This window comes from Micromesistius poutassou (genome assembly GCF_964030765.1).
Source record: "Micromesistius poutassou genome assembly, chromosome: 8".
Lineage (NCBI taxonomy): Eukaryota > Metazoa > Chordata > Actinopteri > Gadiformes > Gadidae > Micromesistius > Micromesistius poutassou.
This window is the reverse complement of record NC_140278.1, coordinates 11,715,147-11,728,272: the sequence shown is the minus strand read 5'-3', so window position 1 is coordinate 11,728,272 and position 13,126 is coordinate 11,715,147. Positions and strand designations below refer to the sequence as shown.

General features: G+C 46.9%; 1 protein-coding gene across 2 annotated transcripts; it reads right to left on the bottom strand.

The window, feature by feature from the left end:
- Positions 1-575: 575 nt before the first annotated feature.
- fbxl4 (F-box and leucine-rich repeat protein 4) lies at positions 576-12,913 on the bottom strand. 2 transcript variants are annotated; one of them, XM_084472253.1, is made up of 10 exons: positions 12,825-12,913; positions 11,660-11,959; positions 11,248-11,609; positions 9,771-10,122; positions 8,581-8,825; positions 7,701-7,914; positions 5,485-5,556; positions 5,079-5,203; positions 3,493-3,680; positions 576-3,011 (listed from the first exon to the last, which is right to left on the bottom strand). In XM_084472253.1, the coding sequence occupies exons 2-10, from the start codon at positions 11,792-11,794 to the stop codon at positions 2,848-2,850; spliced, it is 1,857 nt and encodes a 618-aa protein (XP_084328379.1). In that variant the 5' UTR covers positions 11,795-11,959; positions 12,825-12,913; the 3' UTR covers positions 576-2,847. The 2 variants fall into 2 exon arrangements, with proteins under 2 accessions (XP_084328379.1, XP_084328378.1); XM_084472252.1 differs by having other exon boundaries at positions 12,606-12,901.
- Between the last annotated feature and the right edge of the window lie 213 nt (positions 12,914-13,126).

The following is a 13,126-nucleotide window of genomic DNA, read 5'->3' as shown; positions in this document are numbered from 1 at the left end:
TGAATCACGTTGTTCGAAGGCCCCGGTTGTACCACCGCAGCCCGCCTTGGTGGCAGAGAGAAGCAATCATCAGGGAGCAAGTCCAAATGAATACTTCAGCCGAGGCTGCCTCGTTCTCCGTCATTAGGGCACATTACAGGGCCACAATATACATCATTAAACCAGGCATAAACAATTAATTAAAACGCCGTTAAGGAAGACAAGCCAACGCCACGTCTCCCTGCGGTATTAATAGGCAGTAAAACGGCGGAGGGTTAAAGCAAAAGGGATAATTCCGCTACACGCTCCTTCTAGTTACTCATGCGGACCATAAAGGCTTCCCTGCATTGGTCTGGGGTCTGGAGACGGTTCACTCTGTGGAGCATAATCACATGAGCTCTGGCTAAATACACCGAGCCTATTAACAAGCTACTTGTGTGTGATATGCACTTAACCTTTAGGACAATGTTTTGAGGAACATCAGCATGCAAATCAATTAAATCAATGCATTTGTTAAGTAAGAGTCCTTGTAATCAAGTCCAGTGGAATCATTTGGCATGAGAGTAGAGAATTAGACACAGACAAAAGAAGCAGAATCAGTCTTCGGCCTTGCATTTATTTAAAATCTGGCAACATTGAAGCACCCATAATTCTTCAGAACTGTGGCACAACCTTTGTACTTCAGAAGCCATCTTCTCAGTTCAAGCATTTCAAGCTAAAACAATACAGCATTGACATTGCAGTAAGGCTCATAACTAGGTATCCTGCAGATGGCCCACCCCTAATCCCACAACAGAATTATAACAAACCATATTCATGGCAATCAAAATAAATGGCAACGTGAAATTAAATATTTTTTAACACATATATTGCCCGGCCAGAACAGAATTATTTTTAATAGGGTCTATGTTACCAAATAAAGCAATATTAGTGGTTGACACTCAACCAAATCAAACTCCTTCAGCAATATTCTTTAGAAAACCTAATTGGAAAAAAAAATTGTCCAAACTGAAGACATTCCACCTAAAATTCAAGAAACATACAATACCATTTACATGGCCATGTTTTCTTTTTTTAAATCGATAACATAAAAAATGCCAAAGGTGGACTCCTACACAGCCACAACTTTAAAGGACAAAGTATTAAAAGAGAGGGGTACAAAGATATGTTGCATATTAATTACGATGGCCATGAGCAAGGCCTATAAATATAGCTGTGGTGCTTAGGCCAAGGTTTATCTGATTACTTTGGTTGAACGGCATGAAAGCAAAGCACCTCACCTTACAACAATCAATAACACACAGACATTCCACCACATTCACCCTGAAACATAAGGCACAAGTACAATTCCCATTCTACCTAGCAGGTGCTCAAAAGCAAAATTCAAGTATTCAAAGTATTTGCAAAAGTTTTTTTCCTCTAGCACTTTCGCACTGCAAATGCGGCATAATATTATTACAAGATCAATAAATAACCATGGACAACATTTTTTTGTTTTGTTTTGTTTTTTTACGATGGTACAATTACTGTAGTTTACACCAACAGTTAGTGACGTCACTCTTCATCTTTCAGCTACATCAGCGCTAACAACAGATAGAACTAAGAATTGATCCATGGAGGATTTTGTTGAGCTAAATCAACAGCAGTTCTACTGAATCTGATAGCCACCACGACGTGACTCCGGATATCAGCCTCTGCTCTGCTGGTTCCCGGGAGAAAACTAAATGTAGGCTGTGTAAAAAATAAATACAAATGAAACACTAACCCTGAGAATCAGGACAATTATAAAGATTTAATATTTACACTTAAGTGTGAAGCTCACAGTCTGCTGCTTAACACATTTTTGCAGTCACCAGTTGGCCATTTCCACATAGGAGGGCAGCCTGTGAGTACAACAACAAGCAAGCTTGGATGGTCCACTGCTGATGGCATGGGGCCAAACCTGCAGAGTTAGAACCCAGGCTTGTGAAGACTCCAGTCGTGTTCTCCTGCACTGCTCTTCAGGCGGACAGGTGTAATAGATTTCAACCAAGCACAACCAAATGTTGAATGAGGCAAATGCAGGTATCCCAGTTTGTTCAATCCAATATAGTGACTGGAATGTGTTTGATAGGACACTGGTCACTACAGTTGATCAATCGTTTTCCAAGAGATGCCACTGATGCGTGGAGAAGAGACTGATGTGCCAGACATACATTTCAAAATAAAAGGTATGCTAGACTTCTAAAATCCTTGCATAGAACTGAACTCGCAAACAATTTAAGAGGTTATGTGTAGCAACAAGCCCCGATTACGTAATGTATGCACAAATAATTGCCAACGTTCTCACATTAATCACTCGTCGTCATCATTATAATCATGGTCACATCATTGATCAACCTTCTTATCAAAGGCCCACAGAGTCTGGCCCGTGTTTCCACAGGAGGCTTCCAATAAAATTAAACAGAACATTTACTTAAAACCTGACTTGGGGTTAACAAGGCATTGCTTCAAGCCATGTGCAGTTTGGCAAAAAAAAGAGCTGACAATTCAAGTGAAATCAAGCAGATTTGCAGCCTTCCCCCCTGATTTAAAACGCAAATCTGTCCAATCCAATAGTTCTATGACTCTGAAAGGGTGGAGGGGAGGGGCGGGGTCTGACAGCCGGTTCAGTTCAGCTGCCTCCTCCACTCTTAACCCGCTGATCACGGATAACGTCTCAAACCCCTGCCAGGAGTGAACCTCTCCTCCAATATCTAACACAACCTGTGACGTCTTGATGAAATCCTTTGTTCGCTATCTGGCTAGCCAGCAGTCACCGCCCCCGGCCTCCGTCTCTGCGTGGCCAGTGTGCAGAGCGAGAGAGGGAGGGAGGGAGGGAGCCAGGGGTTATTGTGTGAAGCTCTTCTTGATGGCGACTTTAGGGAAGAGGGCGGAGAGCTCCTGGACAATGCGGTTGTCCAGCTGGGAGCAGAAGGACACGTCCAGCAGCAGCAGTCTGGGACATGACTGCAGCAGCTTCTTCAGGGCCTGTGGACTCACCATCCTGGTGCCTGGACCAGCCACACAGGATTATGAAGAGAGAGAGAGAGACAGAGATGGAGAGACAGAGACGGACCGAGACAGAAACAGAGACAGAGAGGTAAAGAGGGATAGAGACAGACAGACATACAGAGACAGACAAGAGAGAAAGACAGAGGGAGATAGAGATAGATACATACAGAGAGACAGACAGAAACGGAGAGAGAGACAGAGACAGACAGTCCGACAGGGAGTGACAGAGACAGACACAGAGACAGCGAGAGGGACAGACAGACAGACATACAGAGAGAGAGAGACAGACAGACCAACAGAGAGAGAGAGAGAGAGAGAGAGAGAGAGAGAGAGAGAGACAGAGACCATGAAGCTAACGATAATGCCCACGGTGGTCCTGTGTCGCTCCCTTGGCTGGAGCGCATCATTAAAACCGTTCACAACGTATACACCCATTGGTTACTGGAGGCGTGGAGTACACAGCACATGTCTACAGCCTACCCAGGATGTCGAGGTGCTGCAGCGAGGGACAGTTGGCGGCCAGCTCCTCCAGGTCTGCGTCACACACAGTGCGGTTGGCAGTGAGGAAGAGCTTGCGCAGGCGGGGCAGTTTGCGCGCCAGGTGCTGGAAGCATCCGGAGCTGCTCTGAAGCGTGGGGCACCAGCCCAGGTCCAGCTCCTCCAGCGTCCTGACGGCAGATGGGGGAAAGCCTCTAGTTTTACAGATAATTAAGGCTGAAAAAATAGTGGCTTGGGTGGTCCGACTCTTGGGTGTTCCGAATCCCCATTTTTACTGACCAAAACACATAAAGAATAATAATAGTACTATTTATAACAACAACACTAATAATAATAATAATAATAATAAAAGCAACTGTTCTGCCATAAATGGTTATTTTATCTGATGTCACCCTGGGGTGTTAACCTGGGTCTGTGGGCCCCAGTCCTGGGGGGGGGTCTTTTGGGGTATTTTAGGCCCTACATTACAGGCTCTGTGCCAAGCCGTGGTGAGCCGTGGTGCTCTGAGGAGTATTCCATCAAAGTCGCTAACGAAAGCGGCACTTAGATGATTAAGCCCGGTTAGAACTAGAGCCAACTTCCACTTGAGGCTTAAGCCGTTCCATCAACGCAGTTCAGGTTCAGCTCAGGTTAGTTCAAGCCAGGCTAACGTTATCGAGATATGTAACCAGCCCATAACCGTGAAGGTCGAATCATGGATCAAATGTCCTAAAAGGACCGAGCAGGATCTTTTCCAGCAGCGAACAGAAGCTGCTTGTGGAGGTCTATGAGGAGTACAAGCATAATAACTCAAAAAGGGAACACCGTAACCATTAATAGAAACAGGGAGGCTGCCTGGCAAAAAAATCGGCGATCTGTTGAATGCATAAGTAGTATTAAGCGTAACATATTTTTATTGAATATTGACCATGGCTTTGAAAGCAGGGAGATAGTCTCGAGTTAACGTGTCAGACTTGCACCCGGTCGTCCGGGGTTCTATCCCCACGCAATTAATAATATAGGAAGGATTACTAGAGAAATCAAAGAACTTTTCATGCCATTTATTTTCCATTTCTTTGAATATTCTTAATTAGGGAATTAATAAAATTAATAAAGGGAATTACAAAATGAAGCCAACACCAAGAATACTATGACATACTCTGGACGCAAACTCGGGTTGTCCGTATCACAGGGCAAGTGCTGGACAATTCACCCAGCCGCTGATTCCTGATTATGCGATAATACATAGATTTGTGTAAAAATGTGTTGAAAAAATAGCCACAGTAACAATAGATAGCAATTCATTGAATTATTTCATTTGCATCATTTAATCTTAGACCCTTAGTGAAAATATATATATATATATACACATATAACATGCTCCCGACCAGGTTAATTTGGTCGGATAAATGACCATGGTTACTTAGCGGGGATTCCCTTAAGTCACGTTTATGGAACACAACTCTAGCTGAAAGAAGCCTGGCTAAGCGAAATAAGCCCGGCTTTACACTTGGTTGATGGAATACCCCTCTGGTTTTGAGTGAGTGAGTGACAGACAGAGCCCAGAGAGACCGGTGAATAAGCCCCACCTGCAGCCGGAGACCAGCTCGGCCAGGCCGCGGTCCGTCAGGTTCCGGCAGCGCCACAGGTCCACAGAGCGCAGGGAGTAGCAGCGGGTGCTCAGCATGCTGGCCACCACGTCGTAGTCCTCGATCTGGGGGTTCCCACAGCGTGCGCGCACGCGCACACACACACACACATTAACATGGGCGGTGGTGGGGGCCATGGGAAGATAGGAAAGATACAGTATACAGGTCTATGTAGATTTACACATGGTATGCTTTAGAAGCAAGCTGTCGATGAAATGGAGCTCTGCTTTCTAAAGCTTTGCAATTTTGTACAGGCGAAAGAGGGGGGAGAGGGAGCGAGCGAGAGAGAGAGAAATAAATACAATGAACTTAAAAAATTTGTGTGTGTGCGTTTGTGTGAACCCACCCTTACACAGCTGCCCAGGTTGAGGTGTCTCAGCTCCGTACAGAAGGTCAGAATGTTCAGTATGGCAGTTTGCTGCAGTATACAAACAAAGCAAGAAGACAAGAAAGGGAAAAACAGGGAAGTTTGGTTGGAGAGTGTTGATCGAAGCAAGCATTTCAATCCCTGGTGTATTGGGATAAATGTCAAATTTTTTTTATATATAGAATTGAAAAAAGGCTTATCCATGGAGACATGTTTATGTATGTATGTAAAGTTAAATCAGGAAGACGACATTCCCCTTCTAGTTATCATCGCTCTATGTTGAGTTCTTAATTCCCATGCAGTCATCAGATTCCCCTCACTCTCATCCCTCAAACAATCAGGACCTCATGCATTAACAGGAGCGCAATTACACGCAAATGGCCAGTGTTTATATCTCTCAATCATGCGTGACGCTTCTCTGTTGTTTCATTGAGTCTCGTTGCAGCCCTCCTCCAGCCCCTTCACGTCCGAGACTGAGCTCCACCTGTCTATGGAGAAAGAGATGGTGTCCTCCACAACCAAGGACCTCCATCCATAGTCACACCACCACCAGCGTCTGGACACCATCATTCATCTCCTAGCATACTTCATGGATCCTGGACCCTGAAGAATAATTTGATGGTGTCCAATGTCTAAATGTTTTGTCAATGGATGTTGTTGTTTGTTTTAAATACTAGTCTCTCATGATTGAAATACAAATATGAGGAATGTAGCTAATAATTGAGCATGGAGCAATTATTTTGCCATTGATAATTTCAAGCATGAAATGGTCAAGCGACCAGGAGAAAGTATTTCCTTCATGAACCACGTTGGGCATTTCTAATTAATCAAAATCATAATCATTCATTTTCATTCAATCTGCTAATCGATTTATCGTTGCAACACTTATAAACACACACATTCCCTGCATCCAAACGTCAATGTCAACAAACTAAATTGCATGGAAAAGCTCCGGGTCTCCCCATCAGTTTACATTGAATAACGAGCCAACAACCTATTCCTTCTCCCACAAGCCTTTCTACCCAGAGGACTGTTGCTATTGTTCTCCTCCTGCTCACACACTCAGCAGAGCCAGGGACCTCTTCACCGGCTGTGTGATAAGAAGAAAGAGGGATTCAGCACGCAACTGCAGACACATGCGCCTCTAATGCAGGCGCAAGGTGTCAGGCCTGACGCTCCTCAGTGAAAGCTGCCTGTTGTGCGTGTGTGTGTGCGCGCGTGTGTGTGTGGGCAAGTGGCACACGCACCTGTGTTTGGGGTCTGTGTCTGGCATCTCGCAAAGAGCTGCACTGCTGCACGCAAGCTATTTAATTAGAGGGGTGACAGGCTAACGACAGCTGAGGTGTCAGGGCATCCGTACATGCACGTGTACACACACACAGAAATAAACACATACTAATTCACAAAGACAGAAAAATACGCATTTATACACACATATACTTGTGTGTATACCCACACACACACACACACAGAATAAAACACACACGCGCACACACACACATAAATAAACCCACTTTCATGCACACATACACAGAAATAAATACACTTACTGTACACACACACACACACACACACACACACACACACACACACACACACACACACACACACACACACACACACACACACACACACACACACACACACACACACACACACACACACACGCGCGCGCCTAGCTGTCGGTCTCAGAAAACAACAACTCCGAGCACGCTCCTTCAGCTCCAGTGCAGAAACCCTACACTACCCCTCCTCTCCTCCTCCACCCCACAACCCAAAACACGACGAACACACTGCTGAGAAATGCTGAGGTGGTGAAGATGAAAAACTTAAAAGGGACGGCTGTTTTCAGTCGTTTTTTTTTCTGTACGGGCATGACTGGACGTGAAGATGGTAACGCTGGCTCCCCGGAACAACAGGTTACCATGGCTTTGTTACAAATAACATCATAGGCTTCGCAGCCCAGTGTGTGCTCCTACAGTGTTAGCCACGACGGCTACCTCCATCTCAGTGTGAGCTCCTACAGTGCTAGCCACAGCGGCTAGTTCCATCTCAGTGTGAGCTATAATAAGGTGCGCCGCGTGGGTTACTTCTATCTCAGCGTGTGCTCCTACAGTGTTAGCCACGGCTACCGCCATCTCAGTGTGTGTTAGCCATGACGGCTACCTCCATCTATTACAAGGCGAGCGTGTTACCTCTATCTTGGTGCGATATAGCACCAGGCGACGTAGGCGTGTCAGCTTGGAGATGTGGGTGAAGGCCTGGGGGTGGAGCCGGTCGCACGAAGAGAGGTTGAGCTCCTGCAGCCCCGGACAGGTCTGGGAGATGACCTCCAGGCAGGCCTCCGTCAGGAAGTGGCAGCAGGACAGCTCCAGAGACACCAGGCTGGGGCCACACGCCTTCATGAAGCTGTAGGGCGGAGGTAGGGTAGAGAGAGAGAGAGAGTGAGAGTCTTCCACTGATAGAGGGTAGGTGTTGTCAATGCAATCACGTGAAAGTGATTTAAGCCTTTGCTTTTGGGGTTTGGGACAAAGGCTTAGTGGACTGTTAGGGGTTGAGGGAAAATATTGACTTACGTAAGAATCACGATTTTTATCTATCATTAACTAACATCTAACATTACTGCAATCAGTTGATGTAACCTTTTCAAACATTTCAACATAATCTTAGACATACTTTACTCTGCTTTCAAGCCATCATCTGCCACACTGCCACTACAATTACCTTAGTTTACACCATAAGTAAACATGAACACCATTAGTAAATAATAACAAGAACATTAGTTCTTAATTGACTGTTAGCTATTGCTTATTACTGCATAAACAAATGTTCATTCATGGTTAATTCAAGGATAATTACTATTTCCTGTACCCTTATTGTAAAGTGTTAACAAAACATTTTAAATAAAAGAATACAGTGTGCGAGTGTGACTGTGTGTCTCTCAGTGTGACTGTGTGTTTACATCCCCCTTCCAAAAGACAACATTTAGGGACATATCCCCCCCCGCCCACCCACCCACTCCAAGGTGACACCCCTTCACGGTGTGCATCACTATGACAACGCCCTGTCTCTGACCTGGTGAAGCCAGATGGGGTGAGGGCCCCGCGGTTCCCCGTCCAGGAGAGGTTGAGGCGCTGGAGGAGGGAGCAGCGGCTCTGCAGGTGGCCCAGCGAGGCGTCACTCAGACGGGCCCAGTAGGGCTGCAGGCTCAGCTGGGTGTACTGGAGCGGGTCGCAGCAGTGCTGGTGCAGCAGCTTACAGCTCTGGGCCAGACGGCAGAGGTCCCGTAGGGTCAGGTGGCTCAGTATCAGCTGGATCAGCTAGGGGGCCGCGTGTGTGTGTGCGTATGTGTGTGTGTTTGTGTGGGAGGGCGAGGAAAAGGTAGAAAAGAAAATGGAACAAAAAAATTTAAACGGGTAAGTGACATACAAGGACAATGCAGGGGAACCACACAAGAACATGTAAGGGCATCACAAGCACTGATGAAAGTGTGATTAACAAGACTACTTAATTCTGCAGTCATTTTAAGTGCTTGGAGCAGGCTGAACACTGGGCCAAACTCTGCTAGACACAGAGTGCTGAAATATAGACAAACCATGAGTATCTGCCAGTGAATCACAAAATCTTTTTCCCCCAAGAAGTCTACTATTGGGGTTTATTCAATTTAAAAGTAAGCGTGTCGACACTACATGTTAAGGAACGACGTCTTTGAACCTTTTTTAACAAAAACAATAAGACGGCAAAGAGGTGCGTGTGTGTGTATGAGTGGTACTGTAGCAGATAAACAACATGTGTTGCTCAACTCCATATCCGCTGACAGATAATAGCTGTATTGGGTTTCGAAACCAACACAGCCGTGACAAATAGTGCTAATGTCAGTGGTTTGAAGAGGAGACAATATGGATAATATCAAGAGACCTGCTAAGGAGGGGTGTGTGTTTGAGTGTGGGAAAAGGGTGTGTGGGTGAGGGGTTTGTGTGTGCGTGTGTACGTGTGCACGTGTGTGTGTGTGTGCGGGTTGTGGGTTCCGACAACCCCAGGTTGTCTTCAAGGCAGAATAATGACTCTCTGCTCGCTCAAACGATCAAATGTCAAGAGCTGGCACAAGCCTGCGTGTCTGTGTGCGCGCATCAACACCTGGATGTGTGTGTGTGTGTGTGTGTGTGTGTGTGTGTGTGTGTGTGTGTGTGTGTGTGTGTGTGTGTGTGTGTGACGGTCTGAAAACCCTCTCAACGAGGCTCATCTGGCAGCTTGTCTGCGATCACCTCGTACGGGAGTCGGTCGAAGTGGCCGTTGCCCGCGTTGTGCGGTTTCCCGTCGTCGTCTCCGTCACCGCCGCCCTGCCCGAAGGCGGCCGCCATGTCGGCCAGCTCCTCGTCGCTGTCGCTGAGGTCGCCCACGCCGATGACGGGCATCTTGTAGAGAGGCAGGATGGGCCGCTCCCGCAGGCCTCGCAGGATGACGGCGTCCAGCTCCGTGTAGTACTGCTGCAGGGAGCTGTTGATCTCCAGCCGCAGCAGGTTGGTGGGGAAGCTGATCTGCTTGATGGCCGGCGAGAACTGGCGCGCCTGCGGGGTCAGAACCTTGGTGGGCTCCGCCGACCACAGCACCTCCCACCTGGGGCGGCCGGCCGGGGGGGAAGGGGTAGAGAGAGCGAGAGGCGCTGGTCAAGCAAGACGGGGCTTTGTGGATGGGGCGTGGGCGGCGTGGTCATGGGTGATACGTGTTGTAATGAACGCTTGGTAAGTCACGGTTGGTGTACAATGAGGTCGGGAGTGCTTTGGCCCGGGGCCCTCAAACGCCTTCCATGTCTTTTGATTCCCTTGGTATCATCGATACTATAATACATTTTCTGTATGGTCTACAAAACAGTTAGTGTCTTGTTATAAAACAATAACAAACTAGGAGAAAAACAAATATTCCAACCCCTCTAAAGACAACTACTGCCCTGAAAGCATTGCAAGCCACGAGTGATTATGTTAACCATGACACATCCATCCCAATCAATAGACTGTTAGCACACAGTTCAGTTTCTTTGAGGTATGTCGATTAAACCAGTTATTGTGTACAGCATGATGCATAGCATCTCCAAAGACCCATTTTTGCACCAAAATGCCTGTGCTCTTTCATTGGCTTGTATAACCTTGGTACCTATCTAGGAATGTTCCTTAATAGCAAATGAAAAAAGGAAAAAAAGATGCATAAATTGAAACACCCTAATGAAAGCAGCTTCATGTGACTTTTCAAATATGTGCATGTGTGGTTGCCATAGTAATGGAAAATCTAATTCTGTCCATTTTTATTTTTCAGATTTTCAGATTTTTTTACTGGCATAATCAGATCCCTATTGCAGATTTTAAATGGAAAACAAATTCAGAAGACTGTCTACAGTAACTTACATGTTGGATTATATAGTTTGGATGAAAAAACAGAATGGTTATTTCAAGCCAAACCCACTAGGTTGAATTAGTAGCTTTCTTCTGTGTAGCACAGCACGTCGCTCTTAAATTAGGCATTTGCAGGGGTGGTGGTGATGACAGTAGGAAAAATAAAAAACAAAATGCAGACATGGAAAATAGGATCGTTAGCCAGCCTTAGAAACGAATTCCAAAGCCTTCTGAGCCGTCTCCATGGCAACGATACAGCCAGATCTTAAAGCCGAATCTCATTCTAACTGGATGGAGATGCGCTGCATAAAAACGTAAGCCTACGATCCTACATGCGCGCTTCCCCCGTCGTTACCTGACATCGGCAGGAGTGTTCTGGGAGAAAGGGTTCAGGTTGCAGGCCTGGATCTGCACGATGGCGCCCGGGTAGTAGGTCTCCAGCACCTCCACGGCCATGGGGTACACAGGCTCCTCAAAGGCCAGCTCGATGTAGTCCTGGCTGTGGAAGCCCCGGGGCGTGCGTCGGTAGCGCGGCGGCGCGCTGGCACACTGCTCCCACCAGGTCCCATAGGCCCGGAACACGGCCGTCTGGGTGAAGTCCCCCGAGCTGGGGTACACGTTGGGTACCCCGGCCAGGTTCCACATGGTGTACGACATGCTGTTCTCGCTGCCGTAGTGCGAGCTGAAGTCCAGCACCTCCTTGGCGTACTGCTCCACCTCCAGGCTGACGGGCTGAAGTCCAGCACCTCCTTGGCGTACTGCTCCACCTCCAGGCTGACGGGCAGTGCGGTACGCTGGCCCGACTCCACCGCCCGCCGGCTGTTGAGCGCCTCTCCCCGCGTACCGCTCCTGGAGCGCCGCCGCAGACATATATAGTAGAACATGCTCAGCAGGGTTAGCATAGGGAACACCGGGCCTGGGTGGCAGTGTCTGGGATGAGGTGGAGGGGGGGGAAACACGAGGCTAGCAGGGGAAGGAGGCAGACACCTTCCCCCTACGGGAAGCAGGCTGGCTCAAATTGTCAGTGCCTACGAGGCGCGGGCTACAGGCCCGACGGCATGCATGACCTGTTGGTTAGACAGAGACGGACACCTACATTAGTAAGAAGGGTAAGATGGCAATGCCTCGGTTTTCCTCAAAAGACAAAGAGTTACAGAAGAAGAAGTTCCTCCTATTATTCCCAACACCTTCAGACAACTCATGAAATGGTTTCCATCAAGGCAACATTAAACCAGATCAACCAAGGTTAAAAAAGATAGAGAAATGACGATGATGCAATGATGATGAAAGTAGGAAGGTTTGGCTGTAACTTGTGGACCAAAAAATATGCAATTCAGTGCTATGAAGATGATTAATTTCAAACCTGTCCAGATTATACCACCATGAAGGAGGCCTGAGTGACCAAACAACTCGGAATTTGGAATGTGTGTCTTATGTTTGGTTGTTAAAGCGGTATGCCAACATATTTGCAATAGGAAGGCTGGGTTTGCAGCACTTCCTGTATGCCTACAACACCTGTAGGGGCAGTTCAGTCTACTAAGGTGACATAGGGAATTGAATCAACCTAGAAACACAAATAATTCCAAACTGGACTTTACACTTGCAAACAACAATCAGCACAACACGCTACTGGGCTGTCACCAGGTGGTGGAACCTGTTCCTCTCACAACAGCGTATTCTTATAAGGATTGTCAGATTATGAAGGGCACTTACATCAGTACAGTACAAACAGGTGCTAGTTGACACGCACTACACTAGACCTTTGTGAGAAAATCTGTGGTGTCACATCAACACTAACAGGACCCCCGCTGAGCTGTCATAACACACGACCACAACCTGAGCAGTTAGCATAGCTACGGAAAGCTAGCACTAGCAATACTCCACCACACGAAATATATGAAGAACATTTATGGTAAACAGAGATCAACGTGCCCAATCACAGAAAGAATCTCTTTTTTTCGTTCGTCGAATATTTTAACCATGGAAACTTAGTCTGGTTGTTCGGCCGGGTTCCACCGTTCTGTTCTCCGACACAGCAAAACATCAACATCCGGTGCAAGCGCAAAGGCTTGTGGGATTGGTAGTTCATATTGTTACTTCACCATCCTAACCTTTTCTACTTCATTTGTTAACTGGTGGATCGCAAACCGACGCTTCCCTTTTCTGAAGTGCCATTTGAGGATCAAGCTTGTACTTTTATTACTGGAAGAGTGAAGGGCTTTTGTTTTCGAAAG